This window comes from Sminthopsis crassicaudata, chromosome 4 (genome assembly GCF_048593235.1).
Source record: "Sminthopsis crassicaudata isolate SCR6 chromosome 4, ASM4859323v1, whole genome shotgun sequence".
Classification (NCBI taxonomy): Eukaryota; Metazoa; Chordata; class Mammalia; order Dasyuromorphia; family Dasyuridae; genus Sminthopsis; species Sminthopsis crassicaudata.
The window spans coordinates 425,682,015-425,702,501 of record NC_133620.1 but is presented as its reverse complement, the minus strand read 5'-3'; the positions used below and the strand labels follow the sequence as shown (position 1 = coordinate 425,702,501).

General features: G+C 34.1%; 1 protein-coding gene across 1 annotated transcript in view; it reads left to right on the top strand.

Annotated features, from left to right (window-relative positions):
- Positions 1 to 20,487, top strand: part of VAV3 (vav guanine nucleotide exchange factor 3) — a 448,180-nt gene that overhangs the window by 216,954 nt on the left and 210,739 nt on the right. The window contains exons 8-10 of the mRNA XM_074262844.1: positions 2,514 to 2,617; positions 6,663 to 6,762; positions 16,234 to 16,329. Of these exons, the coding sequence (XP_074118945.1) occupies positions 2,514 to 2,617; positions 6,663 to 6,762; positions 16,234 to 16,329 (300 nt within the window). The remainder of the gene's footprint in view (positions 1 to 2,513; positions 2,618 to 6,662; positions 6,763 to 16,233; positions 16,330 to 20,487) is intronic.

The window sequence follows — 20,487 nt, the reverse complement described above, 5'->3', positions numbered from 1 at the left end:
TCAGCCATTCATGTCATGTGGCTATGGGCACGCCATTTAATCTCTGTGTAACTCAGTTTTTTCCTTTGTAAAATAGGTATGACAATAATATGTGCCTTCAAGGGGTTGTTGTAAGGATAAAATAAGATAACATTTGTAAAATACTTTCCAAATCTTTCCAAATCTTCATCCTTTCTGGATGAAGACAATTTTCTGCTTTTCTTTTTTTCTCCAGGAGGATGAAAGAATATATAAAACATTCTCCTGTTCATTGGCATATGTTCTATAACCATTGGAAAAGGAATATGGCCAATGAGATAACTGAATGTGCCATTTTAGAAATATTTCTTACCCCATGGGGGCCACTGCTGCTTTTTCATTGTCCTTACCTTGACTCAGATAGTCTAAATCTCTTACCCACTGTGTCTAGTGGGTTGTCCCAGTGCCTTTTCTCTCTTACCTCTTCTCTGCCTTGCCATGTCTGTCATTCAGATAGTTGCCTTCAAGTTCTGGGTAGATCCCAAATATTTTATCATTTCACATATTATTTTAGTGTCAAGGATATCCAAGTGAATTTATTTAGAGGGATGGTTGGATTTCATGTACTTTTAACACAGAAATAGAGGCAAAGTGATGTCTTACTCAAAATTAATTTAAGGAAGCTGCTAATTGCAAAAACCTCATAGTGTAATGGGTAGGATGCTAGATGTGAAGATAGGAAAGTCTGGGTTTAAATCTTCCTCATATAGGAAGGAACTTAGTTGCTATGTATCTGAAAAATTACTTTACCTTGGTTTCCTCATAGGCAAAATGGGGATACAAATATCACTTACCTTATAGGGTTGTTGTGTAGTAGCTAGGTGGCAGAGTGGACAGAGTGGTGGGCCTGATGTCAAGAAGATTGATCTTCTAGAATTCAAATCTGGCCTCAGATATTTACTTGTTAGGAAAATCATCTCATCCCATTTGCTTCAGTTTCTCACCTATAAAATGAGCTAAAGAAAGAAATGGTAAACCATTATGTTTACCAAGAAAACCTCAAGTTGGGGTCATAAGGAGTCAATTATGATTGAAATGATTGAACAACAGAAATAGGGTTGTTGTGTGATAATCAAATGTATTGAATATATTAAATACTTTGGAAAGCTTTATGTGGCATATAAATATTATTATTATTATAAGATATTATTCAAAATTATTACCTTAATATGTAAATTATGCTAATATATTGAACCTCTCCCTCCAATCTCTCAGACCATTGATTATAAAAAGGATGAAAAATGGACAATTAAAACTATTAAAGATATAGGGAAAGTCTGATATGTGTAGTGTTCTATACTCCTAGATCTCCTTCTTTACACAGAAGTTGATGAGGTCCTTTTCTTATTTCTTCTTTGGGTTCAAGCTGGTTATTATGATTTTGCAATATTCAGTTGAAATTATTATTTTTTTTTGTTCTTTCCATTTTCATTGTTGTGATTATTTCATATATTGTTTTCCTGGTTCTGCTTTCTTTACTCTGCCTCAGTTCATTTATGTCTTCTCATGTATAAGTGTGTTGATGTTACTTTTAGTTGATAGAAATAGCCATGATGTGTGATTTTCTTTCAGAATACAAAGAATAATGCTTGTCCTAGAAAATTTGAGAAGTGGAACCTCCTTCTAGATTAGAGCTTCTGATCTCAGGAATCATTTGACATTCCAATTATCATACATTTTACAGTTATCTCAACAAAATGACAAAGAAAAATAACTATGATTTGATTTCTATTCTCCTTTGCAAAAATTAGTCTTTTAAGCCAAGTTATACTTAAAGGCATCAAGGAAAGGATAATGGGAAAATTGAGCCCTTGATTCAAATGGATGAGGTGTTTATCTCCTCTCAGTTATGACATGCATTTTCTGCCTGAAAATTAGAAATTATTTGCCTTTCAGAAAAAAAAAATTGTGAACTTCTAGCTGTTGAGTAGCTCTACTCAACCATTTAGTCAAATTTATTAGCCCTTTCTTTCTGCCTTTAACTGTCTGATGTTTTAAGCAATTTAGTGTGACTGCTGTTAGTTTAGCATAAGGATACCACTAATTGACCAATGTACAAATCTAATTTTTCACACCCGGGGACATAATCATTACTTTCTCTTGTCAATAAAACATTAAACACTTGACTAATTTTATTTAAAAAAAATTTATTAATGATTATAAAGTGGATGAAGAGGAGCCACACATAATTTTTGCATGGTAGATAAATTAGCTCTTAATAACTAATGAGTTAATTTCTCTTGTTGCATGGACACTGACATTTCAAGGCAAAGTCTGCTATTTCCCATGTGTGATTGATTTCTTTAAAAATATATCTACAATCCTGATATTGGCAGATTTATGTGTGTAGATAAATCAACTCAGTGATGAGCATCAACTCCAACTACAATTTGGATTCTGTATTGTTTGGGTGTAGGTTATAGGGTGGACTAGGAAAGGTCAGTTTTTTGAAGAATTTGGTTATTAATGTTCTGGGATATATTTTCTTTTGCAAGGAACTGGTGAAAGTTCACCGAAGCCTGACGCAAGAGATTAATGACTCCATTGCCAATAAAAATGATCAGAATTTATATCAAATTTTCATTAACTACAAGGAAAGGTAATTTTTAAACATTATTTTTTAAATTAACAAGCATTTATTTTTCTTTTCTGCCTATCTCTGACATAACTAGAAAAAAAGAAAGAAAAATAAAATCCTTACAACAAATTATATATATGCATATATTCATAGATATATATATATATATAATATATATATTATATATATATATATACACACACATATATATGTATATATGTGTGTGTGTGTGTGTGTGTGTGTGTGTGTGTGTGTGTGTGTGTGTGTATGGGTAAACAATATGAATTCTCATTCTATCAATTGTCTGTTAGGAGCTAAGTAGTATTCTTCAATCCTTACACCTTTGCAATCATGATTGGCCAACACATTGGTCAGAGTTCTTAAGGGAAAAGTAACTTTCAATATTTTCAACCTTTGCATTGCTCATTTGACAAGACATTATTTGGTGAGTGAGCCTTAGGGAAATAATAATAACAATAATAATAATTGTTAACAATGACATAGTACTTTTAGGTTTGCAAAGTCCTCTATCTACCCTCTAATTTTATTTTCATATGAAGATAAATAATTAGCTAATAAAGAGATAGATATAATAGAGAGACAGGTTAATGATAACTATTTATTAAATGCTTAATGTACCAGGCCCTATGCTAAACACTAGAGATAAAAAAGAAAACCAAGAAAACAAGACTATCTCTACTTTCAAGGGAGGTGGAGAAGGGAGGGAGATAGCATATAATGGAGAAGTAGAAATGAGGGAATACAGGTTGAATCACTATTATTATTAAAGTTATATAAAAAGACTGGCTTCTATATTCCAACAAATGATATCTTTATTTAAATAACATCTCTAAATGTTGGCACACACAGATTAGTAACATAAAATCAAACTTCTGTATTAATAGGAAAGTCTAACAATAAAAAACTTACATTAATATAGAATTCTATTGTTTGTAAAGTACTTACACTATCTCATTTGGTCTTCACAGTCCTCTAAGGTAGGTGAAACAAATATCCCTGTTTTGCAGATAACCAAAGTAAAAATAATCTTTAGATTCACATAACTACTAAATATCTAAGAGGGGGAGAGAGACGATTAGAATCCTTACTGCAAAACTAATATCACATCCACTATGTTGCTCATTTTTTTTTCTCATCTGAATTTGATTTTTTTAGGACTCCATTGGGTTTTTTTAAATAAAGATGCTGGAATATTTTGCCATTTCCTTCTCCAGCGCATTTCACAGATGAGAAAACTGAGTCAAGGAGGTTAAATGACTTATTCAGGTCATGTGGCTAATAAGTTTCTGAAGCCAGATTTGAACTCAGGAAAATAATTCTAAGCTCAATATTCTTTCTACTGTATTGCCTATCTGGCTTACATCTACTATATTATGTTGCTTTTGCAATTTGTATTTTTCTTAATTTTAGTGATCTATTTGCTTCTGTTTTCCCTTATTAAAATTCTTGAAAATCCAAACATTTCTATAAATAATCTTAACCTAAGCAGTCATTTTGGGCTTTTTTATTCTCAAGAAACATATATATTCTTTTTTTTTCCAATTTTTAAAACACTTTTACCTAAAGCTTTTAGTGCCAAATTGCATTCTTCTCTTCCTTCCATCCTCCTTCCCTGAGATGTTAAGCTATCAGATATAAGTTATATAGGTGTAGTCAAATAAAATATTTCCACATTAGTGGATTTGAATACAGAAGATTTGAGTAAAAGAAAAATAGTGAAATATATCATGCTTGTCTGTATTCAAACAATATCAGTTCTTTCTCTGGAGGAAGATAATATGCTTTATCATTAGTGCTTTGAGATTATCTGTGATCATTGTATTACTGAGAATTATTAAGTCATTCCCAATTCTTCATCAAACAGTAGTGCTGTTACTGTGTACAATTTCTCCTGGTTTTGTTCACTTCACTGTGCATCAGTTCATGTCTTTCCAAGTTTTTCTGAAATCATCCTGCTTGCCATTTCTTACAGCACAATAATATTCCATTATAATTACATACCACAGCTTATTTAGCCATTCTTCAATTGATGATCATTCCTTCAATTTCTAATTTTTAGACACCACAAAAAGAGCTGCTATAAATATTTTTATACAAGTAATATTATTTTCTGTTATTTTTGGATGTCTTTCAGATATATTGTTAATGGTGATATTGTTACATCGAAGAACAGGCACAGCTTCATGGTTCTTTGGGTGTAGTCTGGAAAATGCCTTTTATTTTTCTTTATAATGAGAACAAGAAAGTCTCTATAATTTTATAGATGACTATTGAAAAGTAGTTGACAAATATGAAAGCTCTTTAGAAACGTGAGTTATTATCATTAATAGCATTCCTACTCAGGGATTTCAGTGACTTTTAGATTAAAAGGGAAATCATTCCAAAGTCATTCTTGAAATCATCTAGGCCATTCTTTTCATTTTATACATTTAATTGAATTCAACAAACTTTGATTAATGTTTTCTGTGGTCAGGATATGCTACCAGGCATGGTTTTCAGGAGCATGATTCATTTTTATTTGATGGCCTGTTACTGATGGGGATCTCTACTTGTTTCTTGCCATGGCTAAGTCATTGCTCATCAAGCAGGGAAAATAAGACTTACCAACAACGTCCCGCAAAAGGAAGATGTACTGATCCCATCTTTTTTGACTTTGATCATATTTCTAGGATCTGATTTGTCTGTGTCCTCAGTCTCTTCCAATCAAAACCTGAGCTTGGCCACTTACTTCCTACCATGGTTGGAAGGTCTGCTAGGTATACAAAACTAAAAATGACCCTGAGGCATACAATATGGACATAGAGAAGCAAATATATATGTAACAGTAGAAAGACAACATGGTAGAGTGAATGGAGAGCTGGCCTTGGTATGAAAGAAATGAGTTTAAATCCTGTCTCTGATGTATGACTGACTGACCCTGAGCACTTAACCTTTCAGTATCCCTCAATTTTCTAAAACAGTAAATCTAAGAGCAGCTTTTGATCTATAATGGTAAGAGGAGATTCCTATATGAGAAATGGGAGTTTCCCATGATAACAAATTAAATAGTCTGTTTCCTTCCTTCTTCCTCCAAAACATAAGGTTTATACTATAATAATGTGAACTAGAATACTATAATAACTAAGAAGATTAAGAAAGGCTTTATGTAGAAGGTGATGAATGAGATATGATTTGAAGGAAGCTAGGTACAGGTGAGTAACCCACATATGGGGGAATCACCCATGAAAAGGTACAGATGGCAACTATCTGTATGCAACATGAGAAAAACTGAGACTCAGCTATGCACAAATAAAGTGACTATTAAAAATAATCTCAATGCTTAATTCACCTCTAATAATCAATTAACTAATAATCAATCAATAAACATGTATTAAGTACCTACTATGTGCAGGAACTGTACTAAGAACTGGATAAAATCAAGAAGTCTCCTATTATATTAGGAAAAAATTCATACTTTCATATTCATTGATGTATACTTTCTTATTTTGACTCTTGCCCTCTAACTGGGGTACAGAAGGGTGGGAGGAGAAAAGGAAGGAATAAAAATATATTATGCATTTATGATATATCAGGCTTTGTATTAATGTTTAGAAATATTTCATTTGATCCTCACAACAACTCTGAAATATAGGTGCTGTTATTATTATTATTATTTTACAGTTGGGGAAATTGAGGAAAACAGAGATTAAGTGACATTTCCAGGGTCACAAAGCTAGTAAATGTCTCAGTCTGGATTTGAACTCAGGTCTTCATGATTCCAGGTCCATAAGACACAATCTAGCTACTTTTAATTGCTGCTACAGTGCCAGTCACAGTAAACACTTAATAAATATTCATTAACTGATTAGTGGTTATTTAGTAGTCAGTGCTAACTTGATTAATAGCCAATTAGTAGATTGATTAGTAGTTAATTGAAGATTTTCTTAATTGTGTTTTTATGCAGACAGATATTCCGTCTTTCTGCCTTCCATTTCATTCTGTTTCTTTGTTATTTATTTCTATTTCTTCCCCTCACCCCTTTTTTGTCTTTTTTTTTATCTTTCAGATTAGTTATTTATGGGCAGTATTGCAGCGGAGTAGAGTCAGCCATCTCTGGTTTAGACTTTATTTCTAAGACAAAAGAAGATGTCAAGTTGAAACTCGAGGTACCTTTAATTTTTCTTTTAATGTCACATAGAAAAAACAACAACAATAGTGAAATGAACCTCTTTGAGAATTTTATGATATATACAATTTTCTGATAAATACAAAGATTTTGATATATACAAATAATGTCTTGAAATAATTTATAAATAGTCAATATATAAATAATAATTATAAAATACTTTCTAATTATTCTTATTTTAAATCTAAAGTTAAGATTGACAATTAGAAAATGGATATATATCATTGTATGTAATAGAAATATTCAAGCAGCAAAGAGTGCCTACTATCTGTAAAGTAATGGTTGGTTCCTTCTGTAATCTAGAAGATGAGATTTGCACATATGTTATTGTTCAGTTGTTTGTCAGTCATGTTGGACTCTTCATGATCCCCATCTGGGATTTTCTATGCCTAGATACTGGTATATTTTACCATTTTCTTCTCCAGTTTATTTTATAGATTAGGAAACTGAGGTAAAAAGGGTGAATGACTTACTCGAGGTCACCCAACTAATAAGTGTCTGAGGCCATATTTGAACTCAGGGAAATGAGTCTTTCTGACTCCACACCTAGCACTCTATACTGTGCTGCCCTGTCCACTATATTAAATTAAATTTAAAATATTTTAGGTAATGAGTTGGTACAAATGTGCAATATCCCCATCTTCCAAATTCCCAAGTATTTTATTATATGTGATTGCACTTGGTACTTGCCCCTAAATCTAGCAATTAGTTCAAAGAGTTAATATAAATGATGACACAGTAACTCAGATTCAGCTTAAGGTCTTTATATAATGGCTCTTTAACATATTTCTAGGAAATATGTTTGAGAGAACCTTAGATGTGATCATATTTTTAGCTAATTAATCTTTTGTGGCTCTGTGTGTGGGAAACTAACTTCTATTTCTGTAAAAAAATTAGTTACCCAAAATTTTTATGAAAATCAAATGAAATAATATTTGTAAAATTCTTCACATGGTTCCTAAAGCATAGCCAGCACTTAATAAATGCATTTTTTGGAGGGAGGGGACTCTTGTTTTTTATTTCTTTTTGCTGAGTAAATTAGATGACCACTGAAAGCCCCTTTCAACTCTTGAGATTTTGTGATCACGAAATCACACCTTTCTGTCCATTTTATATTTCCACTTAAAAGAATTAAATTTAAAAATGAAGCTTTTTTCCCTCTCTCAACAAAATTAGGATAATGCTTGATACCAAAGGAGAGGGGATAGAAAAAATACTTGGTTACAATAAGATTTCACTATTATCTTTGGATTCAATTTGTTTGTTCATGCATGGCAAGAAGCAGGTGAACAATGGCTTTGTCTCAGTATTCAAACGCAGTCCCCACATCTATAGTATGTTAACTGTCTTCATCAAAAGACCTCTTCCATTTATCTGTGGTTTTCTTGAACAGAATGATACCCAGAGCAAGATCCATTTTTCTGCAGTTAGCCTTTTCAAATTGGTCTATCTGTTAACAATCAGGTAGCTATATTTGATCTTCTGCATCATTCCTTGAAAATGCTTTAGCCACTCATTTTCAGGGGAATGGGAAAAGATGGGATCTTGGGCCATTACAATGAATTTTCTGTTGATTTAAATGTATTAAGTTGTCAAAAATGTGATTATAACAGAGGTCAAATCCCATTCTAAGAAATAGCATTTGAATGGGAATTTCTGTAAAATGTAAAGATAATCAAGTGTAGGCTGATGGCCAGCTTATTTTTGACAGTAGCAAATACAATGGAATTTCAGGGCAGGAAGATTTGAAACTGTTTCTGGGAGTTTATTGTAATGGGTTTTAACCTACAAAGACTTAAAAAGGTATAAATGCCCCAACTGAAGTGGTTTCTGGTGCTCATCTCTTAGAGGAAAATAGTCTTTGTGAGATGAATAAACTTGTCTTAGAACCATTTCCTAGTTCTCATTTCCCAGCCTGCTTGAATAGTTAAATTCTTTTTACTCAGATGAGCCAGTTACCTATCAAGTGATTCATCTTATTATCACCAGGAAGGCCTTGTAATACTGTACACTTGAGAAAAAGTTATACCATATACTCACTTATTAAGGTCCTACTATGTGGGTGGCATTTTGCTAAATGCGGGAGATAGAAAGAAAAGCAAAGGATAGTGACTTAGCCTATACAGGAGACTTGAACCCAGGACTTTCTGACTCTGAGACCCACTCTATCTGAGTAAGTATACCTTAATTATCTTTATAACTGTTTCTTAAAAGCCTTACAATCAAAACCTTTATATTTTGTCTTAGAAATATTAGTATCTTATCTGGTACCAAAGAAGATTCATATCATATTTGGTTATAATAAAATTTCACTATCATTTCGATTGAATTTGTTTGTTCACACATGGCAAGAAACAGGTAAGCAGTGGGTTATCATTGCTAGGTGTTGCTGACAACTCTTCTGTTTTTAACTTAGAATAGAAGTCACATATCTCCACTAGCCACCTATATCCCTCTCTTATGTCTTTTAGAGGTGTAGACCTAATGATGATATCACTGAGTCTAAGCTTTTTGGGGGGCAATTTGGTGGTACAATCGATAGAATGCTGGATTTGGAATCAGGAAGATTCCTCTTCATGAGTTCAGATCTAGCCTCAGACACTTAATAGCTGTGTGACTTTGTGCAAGTCACTTAACTCTGGTTGCCTTAATTCTTCATCTTTAAATTGACTGGAGAAGGAAATAGCAAAACACTCCAGTATCGTTGCCAAGAAAACTCCAAATGAGATCACTAAGAGTCAGACTGAACAAGAACAATTAATTAGATTTATTCATTTAATCTTCATAATGGTAGACAATCATGTCTCACCTCCAGGGCAATACTTGGGAAAACTGTACTAGGTACCCTATTTCCTCCTGGACATGTGATTTCATTGGAAAAAGAAATTTCTGGAGGAAATTCATTCTATTAATGCATTTCAGCCCTATATCTCCTTATAGAGATATCTGAAGAACTGGGAAATGATCTGTTCAAGCCTTTTTATTAGCCTTAATTCATTCTTGTCTGTCTGCATAGTGGTCTATTTAATGTCCATATTGGAAGGAAAATCAGTCTACCAGTAGACTGCTTCATAGAAGTCTTTTTTGAAGATTAACTGTGTGAATTCTTTTCTTGCTAATTGCTAGGAAAATGGTCATGATTACTTAGTTAAGCCTTATTCTGCTAGAAATATCTTTTATTTTGAGGGGAAGGGAATTATTTAGCATTCCTCTTATTATTGTAGTTTGGGATGTAGATGGTTGTTTGCCAATCTGTATATTCCCTTGTCACTAAACTCTAACTTATTTAACTATATAGTTACATTTAACTAATTTAACTATATTTAATCCTCACTTCAAGATAATCACCTATTTCCCCCCACATCCCTGTTTACCATTTTATTGAAGGTGTTCCACATAATTCGATCCTGGACTCTCTTGTGTCTTTGGCTATCTTACAGCCACTATGAATTTGTTGAATATGACTTCTAAATCTATATTTCTTGTTGTTTGGTTGCTGCAATTATACCAGATTCTTTGTAACTTCATTGTGAGTTTTCTTGGCAAAACTATTGGTTTGCCATTTCCTATCCAGATCATTTTACATTTACAGGTGAGGAAACTGAGGCAAACAGAGTTAATTGATTTACTCAGGGGTACACAGCTAGTAAGTATCAGATTTGAACTCAGAAAGATGAGTCTTTCTGATTCCAAGCCCCATGTTCTATCTATCCACTGTCCATATAACTATATATCTAGCCCTAATTTCTCACATGAATTCTACTTACTCATTAACAGCCTTTTGAATATTCCCTTCTGGATTCTCCATAGAGAACTGAAATACAGATTGTTTAAAACAGAACTCATCACCTTCCCTCTAAATCTATTTCCAACAAAATTTCCCTATCTGTTGAGGGTATCATTAGCCGTCCAAACACTCAGTTTTGTAATATCAAAGCCATTTTTATTCTTTCTTCTCTACTCCCCAACCCCATATGGCCAGGTACCCAGTTTTACTAATTCTGCCTTTACCACATCTCTTGCTTCCATCCCCTTCCCTAAGTCCCAAAGCCAATCACTGCAGTTCACATTTTCCTCATATCATTAATTCTAGGAGTCATTTTCAACTCCTCATTCCTCTATTTCTAATCTGAAATCAAGGGCTGTCAATTTTAACTTTGTAATGTTTCTTCTTTTCATATGGCACCTTCTTTCCTCTGATTCTGCTATCACCTAGGTTCAGGCACTCATCGCCTCACTGCTGGAATAATGCAATAGTCTGCTAGTTGGTCTTCCCATAAATTCTCTCTATAACCCCAATTCATCTTAGTAGCTGTCAAAATGATCTTTCTAAAGTGATCTCACTACTCCTTTACTCAATAAATTATTGTGGCTTTCTTTCACCTCTAGGATCAAGTATAATACCCTTTGCATGACTTCTAATGACCTTGACAATTGCCCTCCTGCCCTTTGTACCATTCCATCCATGCCTTCCATCCCTGTACTTATTCCACTATCCAAAAAAGCTAAGAAGTTCACTTAATGCTACATGGCTAGAATTCTATTGAAGTAGAATTTGAACCCAGATTTGTGATTTCAGTGCCAGTTTTCTTTCAAATGTACCACTCTTTGTCTAGCCTATCCTTTTGCCTATTACCCATTACTGATCTCTTACAGTCCTAAAATCACACCTCACTTCTTGCCATTTCTTTGTTTGGGACATACTCTGCTTTGATTTTCAACACTTTCTTCTGCCTCAGTATTTTTTTTTTTTTTTTGCTTTACTGACTTGGTCAGTTCTGACTTCTGGTATTGACTAGTTGCCTTCTCTCTACCTTCAGTATATGAATTTCCCTTTTAAATTTCTTCCCTAGCCCTATCTTTTCTCAATCTTTACTAAAGAAGGTTCAATCATTCATCGTGAACTCAATTCAGGTCTCTGCCAAAGCAAGACTATAGAAGAGCCAACAGAAGAACCTATAATAAACTAGGGATCTGGGACAATATTTTGTTCTCATGGGAATACTCTCAACTGCATCTAGTCAGCCAATGCCCATTGTTCTTCAGAGTTTTCCAGGGATGCGCTGATAAATATTTAACAAGTTGTTCAACAGAATTTTTTTTAACACAGGATACACCTTTAAGTTTAATCAGAATCAACATTTTTCTTAATTACCTTTTTATATCTAGATTTTCTTATATCTAGTAGTTTCAAACTCAACTAAAGAAAGGAACCACTAAACCATATATAGAGTTCCCTGCGGGCCTCATATTGTCTTGCTTGCAAAATGTAATGTTTTCAATATTTTATTGGATTTTTATTTATTTTCTTAAATATTCCCCAATTACATTTTAATCTCGCTACTTGGAAATTGATACCTCTGGGCTAGATAACCCACAAAATAACAGCCTGAGTCCTAATTTACAGAGTGGAGAATTCCAAAGTGCACATGCTCACACTGAAAATTTAATAACCTACTGGAGGGCTCAAGCTGGCTCCAACATTCCCCTGGAGTTTCCTCATTTTTACCCTAACTACTTTAAGAGGCTTTCAGGGCCATTGTCTTGGCAGGGATAAACTTGTGGGGTATCATGGCAGGTTTTTCTGCAACACACATTACCTTCACACTTAGTTCCTGTCTCTGAGACTCTTTAGCAATCAGTCAAACAACAGGTCTTTATTAAGTGTCCATGAAGTGTTATTTGTCATTGTATAGGAGGTAGTTAGCAGGATGGGCTCATATTTCTTTCTTTTTCCTCCTTTTCTCCTGAGAATTGTTTAGGATCAGGCAGATTGCTGTTTGCCCACGTGGCCATGAGATGGCACTCCAACATCCTTGATAGCTAAAACTGTCTATTCATTGATTCATCTGGCAAGCATTAATCAAGTGCTTAATATGTGCAAGGTGCTTTGTGTCCTATATTCCTTGGAGAATAAAATGGGAAATAAGATGTACTCCTTGGCTTCAGGAAGATCACAGTCTAGATGAGGAGATCCAAAGCATGCCAATTTAATACACTCTGGAGGGTGAAGGGTGCTCTAAGGTGCCAAGTGCTTTAAGCGTACAGGAAAGAGTGCTTTTAACAGGCAGCTTCTCATCAGGGGAACAGAGCCTAAAAATTCTGGAACCTCCTTTAAAAACAAATTAAGCTTTTCATTGATAAATTAAAATATCACAATGAGCATGATTCAATTCATTAAACAGCTAAGTGCCCCAAATAGGAAACAGTATAGACTCTTCATAGAGTTTTTCAAACCACTCTGTTTTGGGTGTCTGGGACCGAGATTAGCATTAGAGAAATACAGTGATGTGTTGTGGAAAGTGCACTAAATTTAGCACCAGAATATTTCATGGTAAGAATTTAACTTCTCTGAAGTTAAAACTGTTTCATCAACAGCAAAATGGGTATAATAATAAAAGAATAAATAAAAATATTAAATACTTTTTGTTGTTCAATCATTTTTTAGTCATAACTGACTCTTAATTTAGGATTATCGTGATAAAGGTATTAGAGCAATTTGCCATTTCTTTCACCACTTATTTGATAAACAAGGAAACTGAGACAGGGTGAAGTGACTTGCCCAGGATCACACAAGTGTCTGAGGCCAGATATGAACTAAGGAAGATGAAACTTTCTGGCTCCAGGAGGGCACCCTATTCAATGTGCCACCTAGTTGTCCCATTTAAGTGCTTACTTTGTGCCAAACACAATATTGAGGAATTTCCTGCCTTCTTGGAGCTGACATTCTGATGGGGTATAGTGGTTAGCAACAAGTGTTTTGTTTGAGAAGTGACTGATATAATGCAACAATAGGATAATGCATTGGCAAGATCTTTCCAGAGGCAATGGTAGTTTTGATTGAATTCAGTTCTGATTGCAAGAGATGGAAAATAATAGGGCATTAGAAGCCAGCTTCCTTGAAGAAGAGGATGCATTCTTCCAGAAAATACAAAATTGGATGGCTTAGCTCCTGAGGATGTGGTCTCTGTTGGTACATATCTTACAAGGATGTGAGGATCAAATAAGAAAAAAAAAATATAAAATGTTTTGCAAACCCGTGAGTGCAGTAGTAATATCGGCTAATATTTTTTTTTTATTATTAGGAAATGAATAAGTACATTGGAGAGGTCAGACAGAGGGCCAAGAGAGGTTCCAGAATCATGTCTAGCTAGAGGAATTAATTTGTTTTAATAGATAAGGTGAACTACAAGAAATATCACTTTAAACAATTTTTATTAGACAGGAGAATTAAAAAAAGGAAAGGGACATAAAGAACTGTCCTAAAAACAGAAATGGTTACAACTAAGCATTTCTTGTACTCTCATTACAATACTACCTGAAATGTTTCTTCCTCTACATTCTGTATTTCTCAAATTATTCTTTCATACTGTATTATGACTCCTTGTGTGCTTATTATTTCTCTCCTACTGGATTGTAAGTTTCATGGGGAAGAGGGCCATGGCTTCTTTTCATCCCTTACAACCTGGTAGTCAGCAACCATTTTTTCAAAACTTTATATGATCCAGTCACTGTGTAAAACATGGGGGATGAAAATGCATGAAAAAATGAGTCTCTGCCCTCAAGAAGTTTACGTTCTCATATAAAAGAGAAGTAAAAAGGAGGGAGATGGGAGAGCAATGAAGAATGTTTTTTGATGGCTTGCCTGGGCCCTTCTTCAAAATGGAGTTTCCAGGAGGAGCTTACTAATAGGAAAAAAGAGGCCATAATGGCAGAGGAATGGTCCACCCAGATGAGAAGGCCATGGTAGCATAAGGAAGCTTTGGCAGAAAAAGACAAGTGAGGCATTATGGGTATGTCTGGAGCATCAGAAGCAGAGCCAGCGGGAAAGACAAGAGAAATTCTCTCTGAATCTCTCTGTTGAACTGAAAAGAATTTAGTTCAATTTTCTTGACCACAGGTTCACACTCTAAGAAATGAATCCTTTTGCTGCTTTGGCCCTTAGAGAGTGGCCAAGATATTGTCTGCTAAAGATTTAAGGAAGTAAGGATCAGTTAAAGGAACTGAAAGTGTTCAACTTAAAAAATAAAAAAAAAATTTAAAAAAAAAACAGACTGAAGGGGATTATTGTGATTCTTTTCACATATTTTAAGAAAATTTACCATGTTTGGCTCCAAATAACAGATCTGGGAGCACGAGGTGAAGTTACCAAGAGTCAGATTTCAGGCCTATACGGCACAAGGGAAATTTTTAAAATCAGTAGTGATGGACAGAAATAATATATATTGGATTCCTTCAGGAAAAAAAGAGATTTTTAGTAGACTGGATAACTGCTAAATCATAGATCTTCAGGGCAAATTATCTTGTGTTTACTTTGTATACATTTTGTATATATTTATATGTGTATATGGTGGTTTCCCCTTTATGTATTCTCCTAGAAAGCAGAGACTGTCTCATTTAGTCTTTGTATTGTGAACATGTAGTATGAAGCTTGTTGAGTGAATCATTGAATTTTATTAGGATTCTACCATGTGCAAAGCATATTTCTAAGCACTGAGAATATATATACATACACACATGTATGTATACATATATATGTGTGTGTATCTGTGTGTGCGTGTATATATATATATATATATATATATATATATATATATATATATATATACACATACACACACACAACCCCTGTTGTTAGAACTTATATTGTACTGGAAACATTTTAGAGAGAATTATTGTTCAGATATACATTGTGCTAAATAATCTTTGAGGTCCCTTCTAGTTCTGAGATTTTCTGCTTCTGTAAGCTGCCTGGAAAGCTTCAGATGTTCTGGTGTTTTTGTTCTCTATTGAAATGCTCAGTATGCCTGGCCCTATATCCTAGATGTTAAAGTCTTTGATTAGATAGAAATATACGTTATCAAATCTTATTTGTTTTTTGGGACTTCCCTCTAATGGTGTCTAAAAGACTTGGGGCTCTTAGCCCTCTCTTGCATTCTATTCAACAAAGGCAAGAAACAGACAATTTTAAAAGTTGTTCTCACTTTATTTTTTCAAAAGACCTTGATTTAGAGTTGCTTACTTCTTGCTATTCCCTACTTTTTAAAAAAATCTTTTTTTTTTTTCCTACACAAATGAAGAAAAGTCCATATATCTTATTTGGGCCCAAATCTAGTCCATGATGTTTTTATCTGAGACATGATCTATTATCCTGATGAGCTAGTTTTAGCAAAGTCATTTCTATTTTTCCTATTTGTTTTTTTTTTTTTGTTTTTTTTTGAGAGGGAATCTTCCACATTTTTCTCTCCCACTTCCTTTTCTATTCTATTTCAGGATAATACCAAATATTGCTAGCTTAAGAGCATAATACATAGCAAAGGTACTCACTGTGTTTGGAATATAAAATTGAACATTGATATTTAAGAATGTCCTCATCTCCCCTCTCCCATTTTAATGTTAACATTTTGCCTTCATAAAAAGGTAAATTATTAATTAACAAATCTTTCATTAGGAATGTTCTAAGAGGGCAAACAATGGAAAATTCACCCTTCGAGATTTGCTTGTGGTTCCTATGCAGCGGGTTTTAAAGTATCATCTCCTGCTCCAGGTATGTATTTTGGAACTACTTCCTCATCTGCTCCCATTTCTTGGAAAAAGTTGGGTATTACTAGAGAGCATAATATAAGCTCAGGTGTGTGTTTTTTTAATAAAGTAAAAAGCACTTTGGGTTATCCTTTTCCTTTGCTATTTTGGACAACTTTATCTAGCTGATTATTAAAAGAATTCAATAAGCTCAAGGCCTCAGACTGGGAAAAGTGTTTTCTTCTACAAACCATATAGTATACCCTTAACAAACTTCCATATAACTTTGTTTGCCCTTTTATCTCACACCCTCCAGAGCAAACATTGCTCAAAAGACAATAAAAATTAATTTATCTTTGTCTGGATGTAAGCTATCATTAAAGTACAAAGAGCAAAAAAAAAAAGAGCTTCCAAAAGATAGAGGAGGTAGGGGTAAGGGTGAGTGGTGGTGAAAAGGAGAGTGGATAAATTCACCAGATCCCAACAGGGCTAGAAGGCAGGCACATTTTTCAAGGCAAACATCGAATTCTGTCCTAGGAAACCTGACCTAAGATGATTGAGAAGACAGGGAAGGATCCAGCTGCTCCTGATTATAATCACTCCAGGATAGTACAGTCCTTCATTTACCATTGACTTTCAGCACTGTTATACCATGCCCACATTCCTCTCTGGAAACTCTAGCATTCCCTGGTTTCCCAGTCTGGCTTTCTATAGATCTTCAGCTTTTCCTTCAAGATGGGAAAACCCACATTTCCCTACAGCTCTGATCCTGATAAAGAGCTATATTTCTTTAAAAAGAGAGAGAGAGAGAGAGAGAGAGAGAGAGAGAGAGAGAGAGAGAGAGAGAGAGAGAGAGAGAGAGAGAGAGAGAGAGAGAGAGAAATTGCCCTACTGAAAAGAGTCATTAGTCATCAATTCTCATTTTTATAAAATGCTTCCTTACCTATACTTCTTAGAACCCTTAGCTTCCTTTTGGATTTGACATCAGTCCTGCTCCCTCTTGGAAACCTTCCCCCAAAATATCATGTGGAAGAGGGGAATAATAAATTAGGTGAATCAATGATTAAATTTAAGAGATTCCTAAACCATCCAATAAAATTATAGAGCATTGACAATTCCTGAGCAAACTGAAGGAATCCCCCAATCAAGCTGATGAGTTTACAGGGTGTTTGCCAATGGAAAAAGGCAAATATGGAAGGTCTAGTTCTTGGCTCACTCAGAATCAACAGTACCTCCTTGTGTCCTATAAACAAAGTCTGTCTATCCAATCTATGGGGCTCTCAGTACTACAGAATGTGCTGCTTCTTTGATGGGTATAAAAACCCAAAGACAATTAGGAAAGAAAAACAAAGCTAAAAATAAAATCAAGCAAGTAAAAGTAAGAAAACAGTTAAAAGACATGGGAAAAAAATCCCTGCATCCTTTCTTCCTCAAATATGAAGCCTTATACCAGATGAGCTCCCAACAATGGTTGGTCTCTCCCAAAAGGAACAGGAGTCTGTAATTGACTACCCTCTTAATCCTCCAATGAGAAACAAAATAATCCTAGATGAAAATTCCTTCTATGGGTCCCTTAAATACATAAGCATAACTCATAAATTTTTCCATTATATCCCTGCATATACATAGAGCATTCTAGATAAGAGAACTGGAAAAAATATCTCTAATCTTGTAGAACACTGACAACTTCCAAATTTCTTCAGAAAACCCATGTAAAACAGAATACTTTCCAAATGTAGGTCTGACCTCATTCCATATTAAGAGAGGCAAACTATCTTAAAAAGGAACAGAGAAGGCGTGGATGAACCCCCAAAATATGTTTCTTAGAAAGGGGTTACAAAATTGGGAATGGGTAGTAAATCATCGCCTCAAATCCCCAAACCTCTCACAATAATCAGCAACATTTTATCAATATGGTAAAACTAAACTGTTTTTAGGTAGTTTAAATCCAAGCATCCTGGTTAAGGGACTAATAATGTCCCACACCCCACAATATTACTTGATTGCTTATGGAATCCCTCAATTTTATAAAAGATTTTTCAGATCCAACCAGACTTCCAATCCCCAATGCCTATGAATATTTTCCTAATTCCTGTTCTCTCCCTTACCCCACTCATAATAGAATGTAAGCTCTTTGAGAGCAAAGGTTACTTTCATTTTGTCTCTGTTCTCTCAATTCCTTATACATAGTAAGTAAGGACTTAGGGAAATGCATCTTGGATTGAGTGGAATCTGTCAAATTGTTATTCTAATAGCAATTCTATACCTGTCAGCACACTGAATGGGATGCTCAAACATCCCCCTTCTCACCACATGTCACATCTAAGATCTTGTTTAATTGTAGCTTTAGAGAGGGGTGGCAAACTGGGAGTTTTATGAATTAAAAGCATTAGCTTCCTTACTTCATCAGGATAAACTCAACTAGGTTCTGCCATCTTCTGAAATGCATTCTGCTATACTAAATTACAATAAGACCCTATTTATTTTAAGATGATTCTTGTTATAACCCACAAAGCTCTTGGTTTCCACAGTTAGCCCTGTAATGAGGGTGGAGAGTCTTATAAATTTAATTTGATAGCTGTGCCAAGAGACTCATTAGTTCTGCTCCAAAGAAATGCCTTACTGTATTAGACTGTCAGCCTTGTTGATGGTTGTGAAATGTCATCTTAAAAAGATCTACCACCTGTACGGGAAATATAATTTTTGACTCTGCTTTGCTTTGTACGTCTTGTATATTAAATTTGTTGAAGTATGTCCATAAAAATATTAGTCATCTATATTTTGTTCTACTGAGAAATCAGAAAAAATTCAAGCCTTGATTATTTCTTAAAAGTGCATTAAAACATTTATGAGCCCCAAACCGAAGGCAACATAATCAAATTGTGGTTTATGAAAAAATGATTAGGAATACAGAGTCAATCAGTGCCCAAGGCATCAGAGAACTAAAAGCATGTCCAGAGAAAGAAAGCGAGAGGTTGTTTTATAACTTTGGAGTCATCAAATCCCTTTTCAAGTATGGTTAAGGTGTGATTTTTTTTAAATAGGCAATACTTTCAGTCTTTTGAAAAATCAAATGTTTTGTACATTTTTACACATTTTTGTGTATATGTTTGCATATATTTTTTATATTATATATATATATATATATGTATTTAAAATTCTTGGGATTTCTTTTTGATTTTCTGTAACAAAGAATGGTCAAGAAAATCTGCTTCACTAGCTTGGAAATCTGTTGTAGGAAATGCTTTCATGTTCTATATATGGTTCATTACATTTTTAAAAAATGACCATTTTAACTTGCCAAAGGGAAAGAAATGGTGATAATAAAATAAAATCCCAGTAGGTTCAGGATAGTTTAAATTGGCAGACTAGGGAAGGAATGGTATGGCCTTTTTTCATATGTAGAAAATGACATTTCAAAATGGAAAAATATATATTATTTTGAGAATCATCATGCATTTTTAGATTAACAAATTCTCTTCTTACAAAATACATTCAACTTCTTTTAATCGGTGTCTACTTCTTTTTTATGCTTCTCTTAGATTTATTCAAGGTGCTAGCAAAAATAATAAATAATGATATTTTATACTGCTTTAAGGTTTGCAAAGTGCTTAACTAATGTCGTTTCATTTGATCCTTACAAAAATCCTGTGGAGCAGGTGCTATTATCTCTCCATTTTGCCACTGAAGAAACAAAGACTAAGAGTTTTGATGGCTCAAAGTCATACAACTTGTGATTGTCTGGGGTAACATTCAATTTTAGGTTTTGATTCCAAGCTAAATGCTTCATGTACTATACCACTTAGTTGTCTCTACAAAAGTAATCATATTTTTCAGAAAGGCCTGGACAGACTTATATGAACTGATGCTAAGTGAATTGAGTAGATTCAAAAGAACATTGTGCACAGCAATAACAAGACTATATGATTATTATGCAGTGGACTTAGCTCTTTTCAACAATGAGGTAATTCAGGCCAACTCCAATAGACTTAGGAGGGAGAAAGCCATCTGCATCCAGAAAGAGGATTATGGGGACTGAATGTGGATCATGACATAGTATTTTTACCTTTTTTTGTTGTTGTTTGCTTTTTGTTTTCTTTCTCAGCTTTTATCCTTTTGGATTTGATTTTTCTTGTGCAGTATGATAACTGTGGAAATATGTATAGAAAAATTGCATGTTTAA